At 43.0% G+C, this 23973-nt stretch overlaps 1 protein-coding gene across 3 annotated transcripts; it reads right to left on the bottom strand.

Annotated features, from left to right (window-relative positions):
• Nucleotides 1-780: 780 nt before the first annotated feature.
• On the bottom strand, nt 781-22528 carry LOC139818939 (uncharacterized). 3 transcript variants are annotated; one of them, XM_071787992.1, is made up of 9 exons: nt 21150-22528; nt 6955-7379; nt 4711-5200; nt 3037-3604; nt 2611-2870; nt 2098-2318; nt 1643-1780; nt 1181-1480; nt 781-961 (listed from the first exon to the last, which is right to left on the bottom strand). In XM_071787992.1, exons 1-9 carry the CDS (start codon nt 21304-21306, stop codon nt 782-784), a joined length of 2739 nt encoding a protein of 912 aa, XP_071644093.1. In that variant the 5' UTR covers nt 21307-22528; the 3' UTR covers nt 781. The 3 variants fall into 3 exon arrangements, with proteins under 3 accessions (XP_071644093.1, XP_071644094.1, XP_071644095.1); XM_071787993.1 differs by having other exon boundaries at nt 2119-2318; nt 21150-22526; XM_071787994.1 differs by having other exon boundaries at nt 2146-2318; nt 21150-22525.
• Nucleotides 22529-23973: the final 1445 nt, after the last annotated feature.

Genomic DNA, 23973 nt, shown 5'->3' with positions numbered 1-23973 from the left:
TAACGCTACGACAGTACTACTTTTCGAGCATCTGTCTTTCTTCTTCGTAAAGCGGTAATCTCTTTCTTACCGAACCGGACAGAAAGAAAGAAACAATAATGCGCAAGCTTAATCGTACTTCGTCTCCACATATCGGCGAAAAGCTACAAGAGAAATACCGTGTACGCGACTTCGCGGTCATCGTAGCTGCGCGTGAAGATCTTCCCTTACTCTTATTCTTCTTTCGCCTCTTCCTCTCCTCGTCCTCTGCCTCCTCTACCGAATGTAAGGCGGCAGGAACTAATTGTTCGCAGATCCCACACGATCCCTCAATCAGATCCTGTCGCCGGACTTCGATGTTTATTCCAGTGTCACCGCAATGGGAGCCACTTGCAGGTACTTTACGCGCGAAACGTCCCTCCCTTCGTCTGCTCGATTGAAGAACGAACGCGTGATCAATCTCTCTTTTTCTCTATTTTTATTCCTTTATCTCTCGGCCGGACTCTCGTTCTCAACGGATTTAGAAGCTGGTCGTGGTCTGTTGATGCGCCGCGCCGCTGCTCTTCGAGGCCGTCTCTCGTCGCTCCGCGAGGCCGCAGCTGTCCGTATTCCGCGAGTCCCGTTGTAACAGGCCACCCTGAAGAGTTACATCAACAAGAACAATTTCGTGTTCTTGCATACCGCGCTGTGTATTTTGTTTTGTTCGTTCGAGTATCGAAGCCTCCCTATATCAGACCGTCGATTAATCAACGGGTCTACCCTATCTTCTACCTAACACGAGACTCAACATTTAATATCGTGTCTATGCGGAGTCTGTGCCCACCTGGAGCAACATATTGGCGAAGTTACTATTGGTGAACTTGAAGTGCCGCTTGTCGTAGAACTTCAGCAATGCCGGACTATAAGGATGCTGCTCCTTCAGGTGAAGATAATGCACCTCAGGCTCATGCGTCGTATGTCCGCATTCTTCACAGACGTACATCTATCAAACAGACATATTCATGCGGATAACAAATTAAAATATACTCACATAAATCTATAAAATTATATCAAAATCATAGGGAGAGTTTTAGAATAATACATGTAAAATATTGCTTCGGTGTGAATCAGTCTTGTACAGTTAAATTTATTAAAAAGAGAGAAAGCCAACTTATTCGCGCTTTTTTTTTCTTCAAGACAATGCCTTCTATGAATAGTTTACCTTAGCGCGTCGCTCCTTATACGCGTACTGATGCTGAACTCCGTGAACTTTCTGGCCGTGACTCTCCAGTGAGCACCGTTGCGTGAAACTCTTCTCGCAGAGGAAGCACTTGTAGGGTCGCACACCTGTATGCGTCCGTGTATGCCTCTTGAGATCAAACGTATCGTTGAAGCCCTTCCCGCAGAATGTACACAAGTAACGTTTCACGTCACTGTGACACTTCATGTGACGATTAAGAAGCCGCTGAAGGCTGAAGGTTTTGCTGCACACGCGACAGGTGAAGCGACTGGGATCGTCGTCCTATTGAGCAAAAGATCGAAGAGTAAGTACGCTATAACGTACTCCTTGTAATCTCGCGGCGTCGACTTAACGATTCGATACGATGGATTCGTTATGTCACAGTCATATCTCTAGTAATGACAATTGCGCAAACCTAACGCAATCCTTCGCAAGCAGCATTACCTTGCTAGGCGGAGTGCGATTAGTTCTTTCCTCATCTCGAGTAGCTGCCGCCTGTCTCTGACCCTCGATGGCTAGAGGATTTTTTATGCCGTGACCACCATTAACAAATTCTAGCTGACAATCGCTCGGTAAACCCAGCTACGAACCGATGAGAAGACACGTTAACTCTCGCTGAGTTTTTCATGATGATTAGAAAAGATAACATCGGATGAAGCACTCAAATTGACTGAGCATTGCATAATACGCGTGAGAGTGGGAATTAACAATCCACTCATTATCGATCATATACCGATTGGAACTGATCTACTCGAACAATTCGATCGAATCGAAGGCTTCGAGGAACCTGTAGATCATATCGTGGACGACACACTGAAGTGTCATCAACTCGATCCCATTTCCGGCCGGTAATATTGCGAAGAGATATGCTTTTGCCTGGATCAATTTGGGTAGCTTACCCTTTGTTGAAGTACACCGACCCGTTGCGAGAGCGGCGGTTCGTTTACCGATCCGGCGGCTTGAGCTGCGACTGTGGTGGGTGACACAACTGGACTATGCGCGTGTTCTCCCAGTCCGCATGACGGTGAAGTGCCGGTCGAGGCGCCGTCCAAGGAACAGCTCGCAGTCCCGGGGCTGGGTAAACTTCCGCCTACGCTGCTACCGGAGTCTATCTCTAAACCTATGAGATTAAGAAACCGAACCGTTAACGCGCTATTATTCCTTCTTAGTCCTAAATCAATAAATTAAAAATGTTCTGTTAGCGAAAAAGTGTACCACTTTATACGACTTTTTTAAAAATCTTTTAAGATCTCCGATATAACTGTAAGTCTCAAACATAATATTTCAAAATATATTAAATTGACATAATTTTAAAGTCAGATTACTATCAACTTTTTTGTGTTCCAACGTTAATTTTAACGTTAGTTCGGTAATAGTTACACGAAAATATAAAAGCAATCATGATAATTCACCATTATTGAAATTCAATCCGGGACTCAGAAGACTTTGATGCTGTTGCTGTTGTTGGTGCGGCGACGTAGCCTGTTGCTTCTGCTGCTGCAGCTGCACCTGAATCTGCAACTGCTGTTCCTGCTGATGCTGATGATTTTGGTTGACATGCAATCCGAGCTCTGGACGTTCCTTTTGAAGCGACTGATAGCTCGTCTCACCGGCCGCGTAGCTCAGTCCCGCAAGCTTGGACGCGTTGAAATGTTGCGGAGTCGTATAGTGTCTAAGAAAAAGGGCACGCGATCCATCATTATTTTATCCCGTGATTGAAATTTACGATCGGCTTTCAAACTCGACCACGATTACGATAAAAGCAAACGGCGAATGTACAGAGTGTTAGTTAATCGACAAGCGCGAGCGTTTCTCACGATAGCTAAGCGTGAGCTCACCTCGTGTCAAAGCCTCTGGTCAAGGCCATGCTATGCTCGGGGAAAGGATCGACGCTAGGCTCAACGGGAGTGGTCATCTGACCGGCGTCTTGACCGATCCCACTGCTGCCGGTCGAGGCAGGCGAGTGTAGCGACTCCTCCAAGAGATCGCTGCTGCCGTCCTCGGTCTGTAGCCTGGGTAACAGAAGATCCGCCGCATCGTTGAGAGTCTCGAGGAGCGCCGTGTGATCAGACGGCGAGTTGAAGGTCAAGGTTGCTGCGGTGAACTGTAGCGGATCCACCACCATGGTACCAGTTACCATGTCTACCATCATGCCTGTATCGGTGACATCGTAGGTGCCATATTGAGTGGATAGCAGATCATTCGGCTGAATTTTGTAGCCCGCTAGCTCCTCTTCCTCTTCCTTAAAATTCAGACCGTAGGACGCACAAACGTTCGCGCAGACATTCTGAAGGAGAGAGTATTGTTTGCCCTCTTGCGCGTTGTACTGCGCGTGCTGAGAGTTATCCTGTTGCCCAGTGTCGCATTCGATCCCGACGGCCGTCAAAGGTGTGAGATACGCGTTTCCTGAAACAATGGCACGGACGATTAAAGATTGTCCTGAAAAAGTCATGAATTTTAACTTAATAAGCTTGCGTGCATGTGCACAACGTATTCTTTCAGATTTATCGAAAATCATATATTCCATGATAATTTGTGCACTACAGGAGCCAGATTTCCAAGGACGAGTATCGTGACTATGATAATTTGAAATGATTGATTATTTGAAGTGGGATATGAATGTAGAATAACGTCTTAAATTTGCTTAAAAGCATCTTTTTCGTCAAATAATGATACCTTGCAATTCCGAATTTTGGATATTAATATCTGGATAATGGAAGTTTGCATCACAAATTCCAGAACTTCCGAAGGCAGGTGCCATAATAATTTAATTGCGCGATATAAAACCTTGTACAAATAATAGCAAATATGGAACAAATTATACATGTATAAAACGAAAAGGTAATACCAACAAAAAATAATGCACGAGATAACTCGAAATACGACTTTTCCAAGCGTGGGACGTACGATTACGATTTCGTACGGAGACATAATAAAAGACAAAATTTACTGAATCGCACGCTGAACACTCAAATTAGAACTGACTCGATCGGCCACAATCTCGCGTGAATTATTTGGAAATAAAGAATGTAAACAATATCTCGATCTACTGAAACGTCCTATTTTATTGTCTACCTCGATGGCTAAACAAAATAAACACTGCCAACTGACATGAGTTCAATCATACAAGTCAAAACGATGCCATACAGGATGGCAGAGAGTTATTGTAATAAACGAGAAATTTAATTTTAGAATTTAGTAGCTTTAACTAACAATTAAATAAAATAGCCACAGATAACGTTACTATCTCTTATTATTTTAATTAGTTAATTAGTTAATATGTATTTAATTAAACAAATGTAATAAAAAAAGTGTTACGTTTGCAAAAATCAGAAATGCAATCGTCAATGTTAGAATCAATCTAGCAATGAATTGTAAACATCTTTCTAATGAATCGTGTATCATTAGAAAGTTCGATGAGATATCGAGTAGATAAAGGGCCGAAATTGTTCATGTCTTTCTGACATGAGAGAGACGAGTAAAAGTGAGAAAAGCAACGTGCGCCCGTGTACCTTGAGAGCTGTTGTACTGATTGGCGAAGTTCGCGAGGTTGTTGCCACCCTTCAGGGACTCGTAGAACGGCGGCAGGGATCCCGTCGGCGGCGAACTTGGCCCGTAGTTGCCACGACCCCCGTTTCCACCGGGAGGCATGCCACCCGCACCAGCTCCCCCGCCCAGAGCACCGCCGCCGCCGCTACCACCGCTACCGATCATCGCTCCGTTACCGCATCCCCCGATCATAGCACCACCGCCGCCGCCGCCACCGCCGTTCGACGACGGTGAGGAATTGTTGGCACCACCACCGCCGCCGGAAGAACTGCCCGAATTCGAGGATCTGCCATGTCCCGCGGCCGCCTGCACTATCTGAGACCCGGAGAGTTTGACGGCCAGCAGAGACTTCGAGATCGAGGTGCTGGGGCTGCGCGACACCATCGCGCCCTCGCGACATTTCTCCTCGTCCTCCTCCTTTCGTTTCGGCACCGCATAGTCAATGGGTTGATCCTAGAATTGTCGTTAATATTAACTCACCGACATCATGCGCGATATCTTAATTTTTTCTTTTTTTTTTTAATCGTTCGAAAAACACCCAGGTGTATCGGTACACTTTTCTTTTTATCACTCAATGTTTTGCCTCTTTTTACACACTCTCTCTCAGTCTCTTTCTTTTTTAAAAGCACACAATAAGATATTAAAAGATGAGATTGTATTGATGGGATGTTATGCACTGTTAAAAGAAAAAAGAAAAATTTTGTTAGAACTAGACATATAGATAAAAATAAAATTTAACAAGAATATATAGAAGAGAATAAAGAAATAATTGCAAGAAAACTGAATAAACAATTGATAATTTTAAATACATAGTTATTAGTTATGTCTTCTGTCTATTTCCATTTTATATACGTATGTGGTCATTCATGTAATATTTGATAAAACTCTAACGAAAAGAAGAGTTTGAGTATTTTATATATAAAATAGGTACGCAATATTTTTAATTATATACATAACAATATGTAAAATACCAATTTTGAAAAAACTATAATTCTTAATTAATAACCAAAACTTAATTAACTACGTATCATTATCAAACATCCATTCAATTTTCTTATATAAAAAAAAAGAATAGGTACTAACATTTATTAGATATATGATATATAGATATAAGACAGATTAACTACAATATTTTCAATCGACAGAAGCGTAAAAAATAACCTGAGAGGTAGTAATGGTGAATGCAGTAAAGGTAAAAAGATGTAATGATTTGTTAGTATTATTGCACATCACGTACGTAACAGTCGAAGATTAGTAAATTGCAGTCTCTTCGCTACTCTTTTCTTCCCCGCATATTTGTCGATTTTTTCATCATCTCCCTTTTTCATCCTCTTCTTTTACCCATTCCCTTTCCCTTCTCTTTCTGGCGTTGAAGTCTCTTTCTCTCTTACTTTCTTGCTACCGTTTTCTTAATCGCTTTCTTTTGATTATTCTTTTACGTAATTATCCCAATTCTCAATTTTTTCCTTTTTGCTAGATATTGATATTAAGTTTTCTAAATAGACATTTTTCAAACTGAAACATCATATCTGAATACCACGATCGTTCTTATAACTTTCGATATAAAATCGGATCCATTCCTAACGGACAGATTTTTAGTTTTTACATTCTTCTATTTCCTTCCCCTCGTAAGATGTACATTCACATGCGAAATTACTGTAAATTATTGCGCAAATTTTCGTAGAATTTACGAGCTTTCGTACTTCAATATGAAAAACGACAGCATGCAAAATCGCAAGAAACTACTCGGCAGACCGCACGTTAAATAATGTTGTGCATAATACCGTGCAAAATTTTGCTCACCCTTCTTTATCTGCTTTGTCGCTATACATAATGTATGAGGCATTACGAGGAGGTTAACGAAATCCTGTCGAAATTAACGAAGCGTGACTGAATCAGCCTAATAACAGACTTCTGTGCTACCTCGGACGTACTTAAATGTCTTAAGCATACTTTTATTATCATTAAGATTCGTTACTTTTCAATAACCGCGAGATATAAAACGTTTTAATCCACTGAATTGCAATGTACAAAATCGTTGCCGTTGCCATACAGTCGAACGTGAGTTAGCTTATTTCATTAGTTAAAAAAAGCGTAAACATGCGTAAATGTATGATTATCCCAAACACGATGCGCTATTGACGAAAAATCCTCATCCAGCAAAGCCTTGAACATAATTTTTTATTTTCGCGATATGCCTAGTTTACCTGTTCCGGTTCGGGGGTCTGTATCGGATCGATTCTCTCGATCTCGATCTTATTCTCTTCTTTCCTGGAGGTGCTTTGCGGCGGCACCCTCTGGATAACCGAAACCCTTGTGGGCGGCTCGACACGGGGTGTTTTCGGCGGTGTTTTCGGCCTTGGCAACGCGATCTTCTCCGATTTGGACAGGAACTGTGGTGGATCGTCCGAGGCTATTGGCGGGCTGCTATACTCTTTTCGCTCTGCCCGAGTGAGCACGTGGCGTCGGCTGCCGTACGGCACATCGCCGCCGAGGATGCTGGAGATGAATCTTCTCGGCTGCGGACTAGTCGCATTGCTCGCCGGGTGCGGCGGCGACGGCGATGGAGCCGGACTGCTGCTGCGAAGGGATTCGGGAGTCGTCGCACGATCATCATCAGTCTTGTCACGATCTATTGTTGAAAAAAAGAAAAATATGATTTTTCCATTAAAATATAATGTTTCCATTAAAATTTCATGAGTATTGTGCCAACAAAACTATTATTTGCTGAAACTTCTCATCAATTGTGAGCCATATCGAGTTAAAGAAAAAAAGCTCGTAGGAATTTTTTCTTGTTATTCTTCAACTGTAACATCAAAATGAATTTTTTAGTATGTTAATAATTAATTCGATTAAATAGACTGTGTTGAGAATTTGTATCTGATTCATCTTTCATTAATAAAATATACTATTATGACAGTTAAGTAAGATCTGGAGCTACTTATGATTAAAACTCAATTGACAAAAAAATTTTTGGTACATCATACAAATATATTCTAGAAAAAAACTAATTATTACCTAAACCTGTATTTATTAAACATTAATATCTTTGGTCAGTATTATATGATGTAAATTATATTTATCATAATCCAATTAAAAATTTCTGGAAAAAAAAAAAACAAAGACCGCAAAGACAATTTTGGTAAGAGTAACGGAAGCATTTTCGCAGAAATGCCTCGCTTTGCTGTGTCACAACCTTCTGTCAGTTTTCTTACAATTTTCTTCGGTGCGCGGTGCGGTACAATAAGCACGGAATCGTTGGAATTTGAGCGAGCTTCCTATTTCAAGGTTCGCACGACTTAGCACCGCGCGACACGGATTTACGATCCTACTTGGATTCGTACGAACGCTGACTTGCGACGCAAAATGAGACAGGGATTGAATCTCGATATATGCTAGTCAATCGGTAGTGATATATCTACGTATATATGCTAGTCAATCGGGACTCGGCATACGTAATGCACGGGCAACGACGACGGTGACGACGATGACGGTCATAACCGTCGGCTGGCGGTTTGGCCCGCTGCTCACCGTGCCTGAATTTACGAGCAACCTTGAAGATTCGCAGGTACCGTATAGCGACTATACGGTCGCTTCGTCCTTCGCGCGCGTACGTGATATCCCGCTTTTCTCCTCGAGCATTTCTCAGAGTACACCGGCGAGTAACTGTCTTTAATTAGCGAATGATAACCGATTGCGGTACCTATTGTCTCCTCCCGCTGATATTTCTTTCGAAGCGAACAGATTTCAAAGGCCGCTCGATATCCTCGATCATCTTCAGCTATGACATCGAAATTAATGTATTTCCCATGATAAATGATTTTACATCACGAAATCGTTCCCAATGCAGACTTGAAGATGAGGAATCTCTGTAGATTCATCGTCGGCAATATCGATTGATGTTTAATAACAGCAGTTTTTTGTATAATTTTTTTTCGTCGCAGCGTATTTTTAGCGTATTTTTAGATTATAAAGGTGATCTGTTATTGAGTGTGCAGTGCATATAGTCTCTCGATTTTCGAGACTCGTCGAGTGCTTTTCGACGGACACGAGGACACTGCATAATCATATCGTTGGCGGTAACCAGGAACTACCTGCGCGGCATTTTACTCTGAGGTCATTATGGAAAATATATTGAAGGAAGAAAAGACTCGTCGTCTAGTCACTCTTCGACGATACTATTGTCATATATCTTGGCGTTCTTTCGTTCTTTAAAAACTATCGTGTATTAATAAGAGGCCATTAAACTTTGCTTGTGATTTATATTTCTTTTTTCATAAATTATAATTTCTATTTAACATTATATCATCAAGAAAAAGCAGCGTATAAATACCAAAAGATCTTAATGTTGAAATTATCAGAAATATGGGGGTGTTAGGAAATTAACGAGTTTGTAAACAGAGCCACTAGAAGCTCAAGGCACCCCGCCGAAATTCGGAATGGTCGGAGTAGACCGAGCGTGGAATTTAAATCCCCAGACGCCCGGGGCGTCCTCGGGGAGGACGATATTTTCTCGATCTTCTCGAAAGACTCGTCCCTGAGCTCGAAATCAACCGGCGGCGATCCCGACCTCGAAATTACGAGTTAGACGAGGCGCCTAACGACATCTTTTGCGCAATCTCTTGCGTCACGGCTCGAACCCCCGAAGGTAACAGCCACGGCGGAGGCACCAAAATGGCGGTTCCGTTCGTCGGGCAACCTTCGATGGAGGGAACCGCGCCGCGTGCATACATGCGTGCATGCGTGCGTGCGTGAGTTCCTCTGACCAAATCCCCCTAACAGGTTCGGCCGCGCTATAAATACCTGCGGCGCAATCGTCGTGACCGGGGTACCGATGTACGCCTCTGCCTATCTTCGACTCTCTCTCTCTCTCTCTTTCTCTCTCTCCCACCCCGATTCTCCGTCGTGCTCGTTCCCCGTCCGGTTTCCTCCGCCTGTTCCCCGTTTGTTCCGCGCTATCTCCCTCTCTCTCTCTCTCTCTCTCTTTCTCATTTTTCCTTTCGCTTCTCTTTCCCCTTCGGACAGCGAGAAAGAGAAAGAAAATGAAATGAGAACCGGTACATCGAGTCGGAATCGAGAGGAACGGGCTTGCTCGCGGAGCGAAGAAGACGAGGAGGAGAGATCGACCAGGAGAATCGAATAGCGAGAAAATTCCGGTAAATCGGTCTACTGCAATCCGAGTCGATTTTATAATTAACGATAATATCTCCTTCGTGCTTTTTAATTATATCCATTCAGAAAATTAGAAGAAATTTATAAGTGGTTTAGTTTTTTTTTTAAATAATTATTTCTCTCATTCTTATGATCAATAAGCACTTTTGACGCTAAAATATAAAAACATTCGATAAAATATGAAGCGATATAGACGGGAGCGCGAGATATATTGTATCGTTAAAAGTTTTGAAGACGTCGCGATTCGGTTTCCTTAGATAGACGACGTTGTAGTTGCCAGCCAGATCGTAAGAGTGTTGAGACGAATGAGCTCGCCCGCGGAACGGAGTGCCTCGAGAGCGATCGAGCGGAGAAGATCGATGCCCGGACTCGGACGCAACGACTGAATCCTCACAATTCCCAATGCGAAACCCAGGGAGCGCGTGCTGGAACGAGCGGAGTACACTTCCTGATCTATGCGAGGCCTCGAGGTCGTTGCCATTACGACCAAGACGCTTGTCGAATCTACCCTGAGGCCACGTTTAGCGTGACTTCTGCATCCTTGACTCTGCCTTTCGTCGCGTATCGGCGTTCGTCTAATGTCCGTGTGAAGAATTCGTTATCCACGACACCAAGTTAAAGTAAAAAAAAAAATTACATTTTTAATTCCAATTTAAATCCAAACCGCGCTTACAAACACGCGCGAGAATCGCACTCGACATTGTAACGATTCGGAGAGTATATCGAGGCGGTAATACCTTCAGCGTCGAATACAGGGTTTGGAATACGAGTCCGAGTCTTCAGCTATCAACGTTTACGGCAGTTTCTCAAGACTAGCGATAAAACACTCGCCTTTTGACGTTTACGGCGACCCGTAAATCCCGCGCAAGATGTGTATATATATATATATATATATATATATATGCACAATATATATATATATAATGGAACGCCTCGATTACTTCATCATCCAACACATTGTTTCTGGTCTGTATGCAGATAAGCGCGATATATACGGCAGCATAAATGGCGAAGGCGCGAGTTGCCGTCCCGCGGTGTGTTAGCCGAAAGGAAAGGAAAGGAAAAACCTGAAAAAAGGACTCGAGAGCAGGGAGCGGTCGGCCGTAAGTAGGTCGGCTAAGCCGCGCCGTTTCGTTCGATCGAGCAGATATTACAACGGCAACGAAGGTGTAAGGCCTGACGATGCTGACGATGCTGACGATGCATCGTCTGCGCCGGGCCGGGCGAGAGAACTCGCAACAGGATCTCCGCCTGAACCCGGTCGCGACCCAGGCTGCTTTAATGCATGGCAGGTTTTCTCGAATCTCGCGCTTCGATCTCGAGACGCTCCTCTCGAACATCTCGATTTATTTTCCCTTTCCCGCTAAGCTTGCAGAAGAAATACTACGCTCACTAATGTTTATACATTCGTGTACTGTAAAATCTTTCTAAAAAATTTCCTAAAGTTTCTTCACGCTCTCTTTTTGTTCTCCGAAATCTTTTCTCCTTCCTGTTCTCTGATGATCATTGGATCGATATCATCGCGGGTAATTCTGAGATGATCTAAGATTATAGCGACGTTGAGTCGAATCGGCACTTTTAAGCGCAATGAGATTCCAGGCAAGGACACAACGGCAAGATCGCCCCGGAATCCGAGCCGATGCGTCCGCGATCGCGAGAAAGTGCGACATCCCGTATGCACGGTCTCGCGCGAGCCTCCACGCGCGGTATCTGCGTAGCGTTTGCGTAGCGGTACTGTGCGTGGGTCGAGTCGTCGTCGCGCGCGGACAGCAAGGTGACACCGTATACGCGGCCACTTGGTCGCTTTACGTAATAGACACGTGCGGTGCGCGCGAGCACGCGCGCGTATTTCCTCCGCCCTGCGCGAAATCCTCGCGCTTCCATGTTCGGAGCAATCTGCGTTTCGCGCATCAAAAACGACGCCGACGATTCCTCCGCGGAAACAGCAAGACCGTATTAGCACGTCATGCGCTTCGACAGGAATTACAAGTGCCACATAATCGTAATTAGATATTAACATGTAAACTCCGAGAGATATTGTTCGTGTAAAAAGGGTCTTTAAAGGGCCGATACAGCGATTTGAGTGCTTTTATCTAGAGTATCTAACTACACTGTAAAAAAATATGTAAAATTATGCGAATAAGTGTAAAAATCACGATTTGTGATGTAATTGTGTATACATTTTCGTGTGATTTTTGCGTTTACCGTTCATGTAGTTTTACATATTTCTTTTATCCTATTCTTACATTTTTCCCACATCACAAAGAAAGTATACAAAATTACGTGAACAAGTGTAAAAATCACATGATTTATATTCGAGATGCAAGTATAATATACATAAGTGTGCGGTTTTTAATATACTTTTCTTACGGCGTACGTAACTTATTGTTAGTATGTAATCTAGAGACGTACAGTAAAAGATAAATTGTTGTTTAGATTGTTTAGGTGTTATTTACTGTTAGAATGTAAAAAAGAAATTATTTTATAAATAGACCAACATTGTTTCAAATTGATATTTCCTATCCATACCTATTGCCATCGAATCTTAATATTATATAGCCATTCAGATTTTCAAAACTAGGATATGCTGTTCTTGCAGCATTTACTCTATTACGTGACTTAATAATGTTTAATTTATGCTCTTAACACTTCGCGGGCTTAATTTTGAAAGCAAATTGTCGGCTCGCGACTTGTAGTTTGTCGTTCCCAAATTATAGATGCTCCCAAAGCATTCCGTTCTTATCGATCTCGATAATCGCAAATGAATCACTCGCGCCGATCGCACGCACGATCGCGTTCTTCTTCGCGATTCCCGTCAGCTCGATCCTGCCAGCGGAACGAATGCATCGAATTGCAAGTAATGCATCGCGCATACGAGTTCTGCACTTCCTAGAAGCTACGAGGCACGCATATAGACGTGCACGCAAACACACATAGACTGGCTTGGTAACGCCACGCTTCAGAGAGTCCTTTCTACGGCCGAGCGGAAGATCGAAGTGTTAGCCGACGACGACGACGACGACAGCGTTTCTCACTCGACCTTGGCACTCGGTGAAAAGTCGTGAACGAAAAAAATCATCGGTTGTTGCATTTTGCGCCAGAGGGTCAGGAACGAAGGGAAAGGTAAGAGGAGGAGGAGGAGGAGGAGATCAGTGCAGTGGGGGAAGACCGGTGCAACTCCGACGTGGCCGGTCGAGCGTGTCGCCGTAATGCCGGAGATCGCACAACAACGTCGAGACACAACGCTTAACTCTTAGGGATTGAAGGAAAGTGCCGGTATTTTTTGTTCGTTTAAGTATCGCGACACCGATACACCGCGATGAAATGTGACGAAGTGAATCGAGGCTGCCCGATAATTCTCGACCACATTGTTCCCAAGCTTTTTGCGGCAATCGAGAAAATCTGCATGGAAAATACCCGCGTTATTGATAATTTTTGTTCCTCATTTTCACCACGATTATTAGAAATACCTTGGTACTACAGTAATTCGAACTAAACTCTGTTTTTTTTTTATAGTGTATTTCAAAATATATACTGGGAATCATTATGTGATGTCGACGAAATTAAAAGTCGCATCCATCGAAGACTTTTGTTCGTGACGCAATTATCCTTGCACAACGAAATTGTTCCAATTGTCTGGCGGTCCCCAGAGAAATCTTACTGATAACCATTTTGCAAACGTGATGAAAAAACCTGCGATCAGTGTACTGTGGATATTATGAATATTATTACTGTTCACTCGTCATCATTATCTTGCAATTTCAAATAGATACGCAACTATTCGCATAATTTAACGTCGCTTGTATAACGCCATTTTTACATTCATATTACATAATGAGCGTCCAATTATCTCAGGAATTATAAATCGATTTAAGTCTCGTTCGAGTAGAAATGTGAAAAATCTAAGATAATTAAATGCATATAAATCACGAGCGTTACTGATTTATATTTATCAAACTAAGAAAATGATTCAGTCGATAATCGTATTAATTGGATCCGTGATTAATTTCGTTCTAAGCAGTCAGATATTAATTTATAAGGCAGTGCTGTAGTAATTTCGCCTCTAATCAGAACAGCAGGGCAAATGGCAGCGGTAAAACCACCTTGGCACTCTCATTCGTGGTATTTCAATCCGGATTTTTTCCAAACAGACGGGATCAGAGACCGTGGCAAAATCGTCGCGACTGAGCGGTGTCATTCGGTTAGTCGCTGTTAGAGCACTAGACCACAGACTATGCCATTATTTGAAAATAATAGCTCGTGCAATTATGCAGGAACAAAGATCAAAATTATTCATCAGGTTGATGCAAAAAGTTTCTCGGTTTTTCATCAGCAATCGTACTAAGTATAGTTAGAAAACTAAAATTCTTTAAGAAGGAATTAAAAAATTTCTTGATAAGTAAATAAAAATATATCCAAGAGTGTGTTTCGATTTGCAGCACGCTCGTTTTGATTTCGCTTTTTTGCAATCGACTTTTAATACAGCTTTGCTTCTTTTCAAAAATTTTGAGAACTCAGACGGGATTAAAATCTCAATATTTATAATATAAACAAGCAGGGATTAAAAAAGGATTGCAATAATTAGGGAATGAGTGCTAACTATGCAGTCGACGATTGAAATTAACTTTTTCATCACCGACAGAGAAGAAACTTTCGCGTTCGAGGTTCTACCCACGCTTGGTAATCGACATCGAGATTACAATGTGACGTTTTTCCACGACGAGAGTAGCGCTGGACGCTATTATTCCGTAATAGTCATGCTCGCGTTAATTCACCGTCGCGAAGCGATCGTGCCGATTCGCTAGCGCCTAGTGTAGAGCGAGATTTATCGCGCTGAACGTTCTTTTCTTTTGCACTTGGCCCCCTTGTTCGGAAAGAATTTCGGTCACGGCCCTCTTGCGCCATTAGCTGCCGCCGCCGCCGCCGCCGTGTACACTCATCGTCCTCTGTATGCGGGGTGTGTTGCGCATGTGTGTGGACCAACTACGACGATGATGACGACGATGGCGTACGCACCGAGGTGTACCTGCTCGCGGCGCTTTCGACGACGAGTCGAACCTGTTCCCCCGCGCGTGGCGAGAAGTCCGGTGTCGTTTCAATCGGTGGACCTCGGCGTACGTGTCTGCGGGGTGTTCCACAAGATTTACGTTTAGCCTCAGGGACGTATTCACGTTCGTGTGTGGGACCGATTTAAACCTCGCAAAATTTTCACCTAAAACGCGTAAGACGTAGGTGCGCATTTTCAAAATGATATCACGTGCACGGAGAGAATTCGAATCGGGAATTGCTAGAAGCGGTCTTTTAAATCAAGCTATACGTACGTAGCTTAAATTAAAAAAAAAATGTACACCAATCGTTCCCTCGCAGGCTAATGAAATCTAGTGCCTAAATCGGAATAAATTAGTTACGTTTCTGTGGCGTACCTAATGTTAGGTAACTGTACGTGAAAAGGAACGTATGAAATTTGTCGGATATTTAATTTCACGCCTCCTTTTTCAACGTACGTCACGGTATCGCGAAGACCCGTACCCCTATGCGAACAAGCGCGTACACACACACGCGCGCGCGCGCGCGCGCGCGCGCGCGCGAGCGCGTACGATTAGACATGCATGCACGCATCGCGAGGCTTACGGGCGATGCATTGTAATTCGTCGCAATGACTGCACATCCTGGTGTACTAGCCTTTGCAACAGGTGCGCGTCACTGAGCGCGATTACCTGCGTGTCAACGACAGTTAAAGCTCGTATGTGCACTGGATGTAACAGTATTTATCTACAGCGCGCGGTACATACGTACGATGCATCAACACCATTAACGGCGCCTCTTTCAGGGGAATATTTCTTTTTTTCCCCGCATCATACGTGAAACGTTGCATCGGAATTTCCAGTCACAGCCAGTAAAATCGCTGGATCTCCTCCTTGCGATCGCGAAATTACGGTCTGACTTAACTTTAAGCTCGCGTTACTTTCGTGTATCCAATATGTTACCTAATTAACGTTTAATAGTTGATACCAAAATGTCAAGGTTAAAAGACTTTGAATTTACATACTTTTACTTGAACGCTATTGAGTAACAGACTGGCACCGTTAGGAAAGTATTGACTTTGATAGTTTTAGGACAAGGATTTATTAGAATTTTATATGAATTCAAATTGACGTAATAGTCAAATACCTATAGTACAAATTATGGAAATTTCGATTTTAGAAGAAACATTGATTTTCCCTCGTAACATTTTTATGAAAATCAGACATTAATTTTGTTTAATTAATTCAAGAATGAAAAGAATTTTTCTCAAAATACGGTATGTGTGCGTGTAATAAACGTTAATTTCATGACAAAGGGACAAAGGGAAATGATTATTCTTTTAATTGAACATATATGTAGCTTGGAAAAAAAAACGCCGGAGATGTAGCGTGACTCTGATGATTTTTTAAAACGATGATAATAACAAACGTGTTCGGTACTACAGTTGGTCGTAATGTTATTCTACGAGTTTAATAGCGGCCAGTTTTACGCGACATATCGCGCCGGCCCTGCTAGCTCCCTTCGTCGCGTCGAATTTAACGCATTCCACGCGCACGGCGACAGTGCGATGTGCGATCCTCTTTTGGCGCGGCCATCGGCTAAGTGGAATGAGCGTGCGTCGCACCGCAATTGCATAAAACGCACCGCGTCGCCACAGGCTTCGTACAAAGTGACGTTTGCGATCGAGAAACGACCGGCTCGAAACGCGCATTCTAAAATTCTAGTGGTTAGCTAGGATCGTATAAGCGCGGATAAATAATTCGAGAAAGAGTTGCATGACGCCCGCTGAAAGTGGTACGTCGCTTAAAAAATGAAAAATGTGCAGGTCGCGTATCCAGTCGTGAGAATTATAAAATGTTTACGGAAAATTTGCGCGATCGGGAAATGTAAACAGTTCTCAGAAATCCGGCTGTGAGTTCCCGTTTATCTTAATTGTCGAGTGTTATTCGCGGTAAATAAATTAAAATTAAAAGAAACTGATCGCATTTGATTAGCATTCATGCATGAATATGCGTGATACTATGTAAGATATTCAGGGTAAAGAATCATTCATGTGGATCTTTTGCGGAATAAACTTCTAGATACATCACCCTTCACCTTTTTAAATATAAAGAAATTGAAAAATAGTTATGCTAACGTATTGTACATTAATATTTAAAACAAATTATTAAAATATTTTTTCTATATATTTAAATAGGAATGTAGATAGTTTAGGAAACGCAGGTACATTCCTTAATTTATATGACATATTTGACACATATTTGAGAAAGAGAGATGTGACGCGAGAGTAAAGGATTCAAAAATAACGCAGATTCGCGTGATTTCAGTCGCTTTTCGATAAGATCGTCGGGGAATGCGAGAAGAGTTCCGTATATACACCGTGTTGAATTTCTAGTCAGTGACTCTCGGTCGTCCTTCTATCCGTTCCCCACCATTTCTCGCCGCTGCATGCCACGGCGAGATTCTAATGCCGGCACGGTCGCCTTGGCCGTCGCGGAGATCACTGACAGCGGGTTCGGGCTTGAGCTGCGAGTCGCGTTGCGCAACTTTCGCGCGAAACCGAAGGTTCCTACGGCTCTAACGGGAGGTACTCCATTGCCTAACCGCCAAATACCAGCTACGAAACTCATCAACATTCACGATAAGAGTAACCTGTCGCCTAGCCGTTTTAAGGTCGCGGCCATGAATAAGAGACACGTCCAAGTTCGAGCGATTATAAGATAGTTATATACGCCACGTAAGTCGGTTCTACATATCATACTTATATTAAATTCGCAACGTTGAGAAAGAATGAGAGAAATGGAAAAATTGATGTAATAGCAGGATACCTATCATCAAAAGATGCCCGAAAACCGGAGAAAATACTTCAATATTTAGATTCGTAATAGAAACACAGAAATAGCTTATACGAATCGTTCGATGCTAAAAAAAGCATAATTCCGCAAAACTTATAAATTTCCATTTAATTCAAAAATGGAAGTAATATGTTTCGGAAAATATCTAACATATCACTAAATATTTCTTTGAAATTATATAGAACTGTATTAGTCGCTTCGTGCGAAGCAGAAACTTTCAGCAGAAAGGAAGATACGAATCTTTAATGTAACGCTCCTTTAACAACGTGCACGAATGTATAAACGCGCGGGAACGTTCCGAGTGAACGAGAATCATTGGAAGGAGAAAAATGTTATCCCCGCCTGACGGCGCGACGCATCGCTTAGGCGAGCATCGAAGTCTCTGGTCCGGCGCGGCGCACCGTGCACCGGAGTCCGGACCGTACACACGCGTCGACTCGTCCTGCTCGTCCATCGCCGCTCGCTCAGCTCGCTGTAGCGCAGGAAACGTTATACGAGCGGCGCGCGCGGCGTACCATTACGATCTCGCGTCAGCCCGGATTCCGTTTGATCGGCAACACGGAAAATGCAAATAAAAGCTAATACTCCGTACGCACGATACGCGGAGAGACGTTTACGTAACGTATCGACGATCTCCCGACTGGCGATGCACGCGCATGAATCTTCTCTTCCCGTCAAGGATAACGATGTTTATCATCGCGACGGGCAAGCCGCGCTTGCCGCACGAACGAAAGGGCTCTAAGCGACGTGTGTCTAATGAGTCGATTTATACGCGAGCCGTTAAATTCGAGGGGCGATGAATCACTTGATTGGACGCCGTCGCATTAATTGAACGGCTGCATCGGTCACGCGCCTCGAGAAAAAAAAATAGCGATTGTAACGAAGTATCGAGGTAGCCGGGCTCTCGGAATGACGCTAATTGTAAATTAAGCTGAAATCGCTTCCGTGTAATATAAATGTTTCATTAACATATATAATTAATGATAAACACTGGCCAAGAGAAAGGGAAAAAAAGAAAGAGAGAGAGAAAGAGTAATTCGTGCACCTGCGACAACGGTGATCGTACAGAACCAGTAACAGGCCATCGACACCGCGTTTTGCGCATCATTCGTGGTCTCGTGAGCGCAGGAACCTGACGCAAAACAAGAATCAAAAGTAGGGAGACGAGGAGAGAAGTGACGGGAGAGCGAGAGAACGCACAAAAAAGAGAAAAGAAATAAAGGAGGAGCCGCCCCGGTCACTTTCCTAAACCAGTTTTAGGACTACATTCGGCCTCCACCTACTACTCACTATACCGTTGTAAAAGTACCACCCGTGATCGACCTCGACTAGACCATCGCCCGAGGACTAATAGGCCCGAACGAAAAATCAGCAGTGAATTATGTAACTAAACTGTGCAGCGACGACTCGCTGAGGCACGCGATTTTCACGCAAATTATAGTCAAACCTCGGTTTATCTTTACGGCCATTGAGAACGACGAAAAAGTCATTACGCACGTAACGACTAACGATAACGATAAGTGCATTTGGGGACGTTGCAACGCAGGTAAACGACGTATCGTAAAAGTAATATCGTGACAAATCTCGTTAATAGCGATTGCGCCAATTGTTGTTCACGGAGTAAACTCCCTTTCCGAAATTCTCTGCGGTATGTCGCAAACTCGGTCGACCTTGGAGCAACTGTGTCGATAGGCGGATCGTCGTGTATATATACATATCCGCGACACGGACAAATTGCAATTGTACTTTACGACCGTTCACTCACTATACCGTTCCTCATCGGCGCGGCTGACGCGCGGAAGGATGACCGTTGTTTTCGACGAAACCGTTCGTACGACGTAAACGTCATTATGCAATCGCGCGCGGCGTTCGTACACAAAGTGGCAACTCATATAATTAACTGCACGTGGCGTGCACATCAGGTATACGCGGACAAGTTCGCCGACTGCCAAAGGTCACCGTTACTAAGCGATGCAGCGGCAGATCGGCGACGAGAAATCTCTTTTTTCTTCCATATTCTAATCGGCTGATTATGTCAGGCCACGATAAAAAACGAGCGGCAAATGAATTACCATTGAGGAATATTACGACGAGATAAAGTGTTCTCGTGCGACGCCAGCAGCCGTCGAGAGAAGGGTGTCGCGAATCATTAAGAGAGATAACGCCCGGTTATTTTTTACTCGAACGCGATCGAAAAGAAGGGTCGCTATCGTGAACTGTCGAATTCGCGGAGACCGCATAATGAGCCGAAAATATGTACACGCGAGTAATTAGCATAATACGATTCACGAAAGTAAAAAACTTGGCAAATGCGTTGCGCGCGATAACGCCCGGAACCGAGGTACACAAATTGCAATCGCACCTGTAGCCAAAAATACGATCGCACCTGCGGCAGAAGTGTAACATTTTAAGACGCTTTTTCTCCCTCTCCCGCTCTTTTATTTGCTTTCTTGTTCGGCAGGTACGTCGTAAAGAGGGTACGAGAGAGAGAAGCCACAGAGTTGCACTTGTGCGCCCCGGTCGTTCCGCTTTATCGACGGCCTGCATATTGTGGATTAAACTGTCGAGATCGGTATCTTAATTTTACACGGCAGCGGCTTACGCGACTCCATAACGATCCGATAATCGACATATCAAATTGCTGCGTACGATACAGTACCGAAAAGATGAAGATAATTGTCTTGTGGCTTATTAATGCATTCTCCATTTATCCTCGTAATGAATGCGTCGTATATATAGGTACGCGAAAATCTTCGCCGCGATTTAATACGCACTTCGGAGATCATTATCTCTCTGGTGCGTGCATATGCAAAAATTCATAACGCAAGACCGAAATATGATTATATCGATAATTATAAGATAACATTACGCGCTCCATAATTCGCTTGATTAAATTAATTGGTTCAATTTGATTATGCTGTGACAGTGCCATTTCAATTAATTTATTTTACCTCTGCGTAAAGAAAGTCCAAACATGAAGTCGACTTTATTTCGACAGAATTCTGATTTTAAACCCATTCGCGGATGTATTAAAAAATTAGAAAAAAATAGAACGATGCAAATATTTGCTAGAAAAAAATGTACTTCAAACTGACCCAAAAAGTTGTCAATTAGAAAACTATGGCAAACTTGAGATACTTTAAATATTAGTAACTCCAATAAACAAACATAATTTTAAATACATACTAACTTCAAGAAACAATTTAAATAGAACCGGTATAATTTCGACGAATTCTACTTCCCATAGCGCAAGGGAAGATGGACGTTATGCCGTTAATTTAACACAAGTGTATAGGAAACTAAAATCGCCGAAATTACGCCGGTTCTGTTTTAATCGAAAATCAATTTACATTGATCCTTGTTAACGATGAGGCTCAATGGCTCCGAGCTGCCAAGCGGGCTGTCCTTGCCACTACCGAGAGGCGGACTTTTGCTGAGATGCTGCGACTCCAGTAACCGCAACTGCTGCTGATGCAGTCGGTTCTTGATCAGAAAGATCTTTGGCATCGTGACTTGACGTCGGGAGCGATGCACTACGTTGTCACTTTGCACTACCACTACATCGAAGTGGTAAGTGAGCTGCTCCCCTGCTCCGCGGTGTAGTCAAGATCGCGGTCGTGGCACAACGAGCAAGAACACGTCTGGATCGAAGCAAAACACGTCAGTACGGGCTTGTACACAACAGTGTCATACTCGAGAGTACTCAGTAAACGAACGGTCACGACGGCGAGTAAACGATCACGACAAACTTGTATCAAATCCACCTGTTGTGGTTTCGGTCACGATGGTTCATTGTTACCTGTCTCTGTCCCTTTTTCACGCCGACGAGCGATTATTCACAAGGATCGGCGTGGAGATCAACGCAGGATAATTCTATGTCGGATTTTGGGACGAACCTGCACGGACAGAGACTTTTCTTGCAAAAAAATCCGACGATGGATTTACTGGTCGCGCGCGAGAGGTTCATCGGCGTCGCGAAAAAACAGGGGCCAGCTGACTCGGTCCCCGATACGTGATTGGAGTGTCACTCGAGACCGAAACACTGGATATCCGACCGGTATCCGCGTGCTCCGGCGCTGGGGTCCATACGCGTCTATCACTTCCCTCACTTGATGGATTTACAGTTATGTTGAGAGCGCCTCCGTGAACGGGCACCGTGAATCGAGAAAACTCAACCGCACGGCCTCTCGTGAGCTACTGAGTCCGCAAGTAAGTGAACTCGGTAGTGCGGGCCCCGTAAGCCCCTCTTTCTTCCTCCCGTCCACATCCCTGCCTCTTACTCCCCCCACGCCTCGTCGCCTATCGGCTGAGTAAAATGTGCGCGGACCCCGTTGACTGTCCCCCACCATCCACTGGCCCTCCTCCTCGTCCCACCATAGGGCCTCACGAGCCAGCCAGCGGGACTATTCGATCGCAGGTCTACAGTCCTCGAAGATGAGGCTGCTTCTGACGCGCGCATGCGCATAACGGAGCATCGTACCTTGGATGCCGTGAGCTCGCTTTACAATCCCCGTTTTCTTTCTAGTTAAGGGACTGCATTGTCTTTTTCTAGGGGAACTAGTTGTTCCTGTCGCCGGTTGCACCTTCTGATCGAATTAACGTTCTACTGTTGAGCGCGTTTCCGGGTAATCAACTCTCTTCTTCCCGCACGCCTTTCCTTCTTTCTTCGCCTGGAAACCTTCCACATTTTTGCCGAAAGACGTAAATTAAGTAACCGGAACTTGTTTTTATTGACTTATCCTGCTTTTTACACTTATTACATCGTTTTAAAGCAAGTTTCCTTTTTTGTAACAAAACATGTATATTCAAGAATAAAATAAAAATTGTGTGTGTGTGAGAGAGAGAGAGAGAGGTGGAAAGAGGGAAAGTAAAAAAGTTAATTTTATCACAGCGCATTTTTAAATCATCATATTTTTACTGCAAAAAGGAATATTTATATATTTAAAGGAACTTTATATTCTAAAGCATTGTCTGAAAAAACTGATTCTCAGCAAAGAAAAATACATAGTTTTCGAGAGAGCGTCGAAACTTTTCAAGACCGAATATTTATTTCAATCCGAACGGCGACATTGAGTTATGTTCACGGGTCCAACATGAGTTATCTTTCGATCTTTACCGAAGATGACTAAAAAAAAATTTTCGAGAGCGAGAACGTTTACGATGTTGCGACCCTCTTCACGGGAGAAGTATTCTCTAGATGAAATCTCGGGACGTGATCGAAACGCCTCCAAGATTTCTTTTCACGATTTTGAAGAACTGTACACATAGATACATATGGTACGATAAAACTCAACATCGATTGACAAAACCGATTGTAATTAAATTTCATACATAATAATTATTGGATCTGACAAAGTTTTTCGCATTTTTAAAAAAAAATTAAATTCCTCCGATTGTGTACTTCTTGTGTAAGGTGTAAAGGGCAGGTAGAGCAAAGTGAAACGTTTTAAAGAAGAGATTAGTGCTTTATTTATCTTTCAGATTTCTCTTTCTCATCTCTTCTTTCTCTCTCTTTTTATCTCTCTCTTTCTTCATCTGTTTGCTGGTCATGCATAAAACATATCCTTCGCGCATTGCAACGATAGAACACGAATCTTCGGTCGATTTAAATATACCTGTTAATTAAGCTACAAACGTAAATACGCTAACAAGAAAAATAACGTTGCGTTTTCGCACGTTTTCATTTCTTAACCTTGTTTATAATCTTCTATGACGAAAGATTTCTTTTTAGAACCTGTACAATTATTAATGCTACGCTCATTTTCTTAACAGTATTTAAGTCATCAAGATTCGTTAGTTGAAGCCGTTAATAATGAGGATGACTGATAGTCCTTGGCATTGGACAAAAACATTCCGACAACTCTAAATGATGTGATCAAGAATGGCAGCACGTGTAAAATAAATTATGCAATAACTTTACGTAAGATTGGCGTTACATATACACATGTATATACATAGAAATGTTTTTAATACTTCCTAAGATATAGCGTGTATTTTCAAACAATTGATTTGTATTTCTCCCGACGCATATATCATTATGTAGAAAAATGATGCGCTATGACAGGATTATATCTCCCAACATATTTCCCACTGAGTTCCGCGAATTAATAATTACCAACACATTTTCCCTTTTTTGCTGCAATCTAATCATAATTATGAGTATGATTGCACAAA

The sequence above is a fragment of the Temnothorax longispinosus genome, chromosome 9, assembly GCF_030848805.1.
Source record: "Temnothorax longispinosus isolate EJ_2023e chromosome 9, Tlon_JGU_v1, whole genome shotgun sequence".
Taxonomy (NCBI): domain Eukaryota; kingdom Metazoa; phylum Arthropoda; class Insecta; order Hymenoptera; family Formicidae; genus Temnothorax; species Temnothorax longispinosus.
The sequence above is the reverse complement of the archived record's forward strand: the minus strand, read 5'-3'. Positions and strand labels throughout refer to the sequence as shown.

Coding starts and splice junctions, on each gene's coding strand:
- LOC139818939 (XM_071787992.1), bottom strand. CDS start 21,306: ATGCCAAAGATCTTTCTGATCAAGAACCGACTGCATCAGCAGCAGTTG. Junction 7,380..21,149: donor CATCGTTAACAAGGATCAAT/GTAAATTGATTT, acceptor TTTCAACAATAG/ATCGTGACAAGACTGATGAT. Junction 962..1,180: donor ATAAGGAGCGACGCGCTAAG/GTAAACTATTCA, acceptor TCTGTTTGATAG/ATGTACGTCTGTGAAGAATG.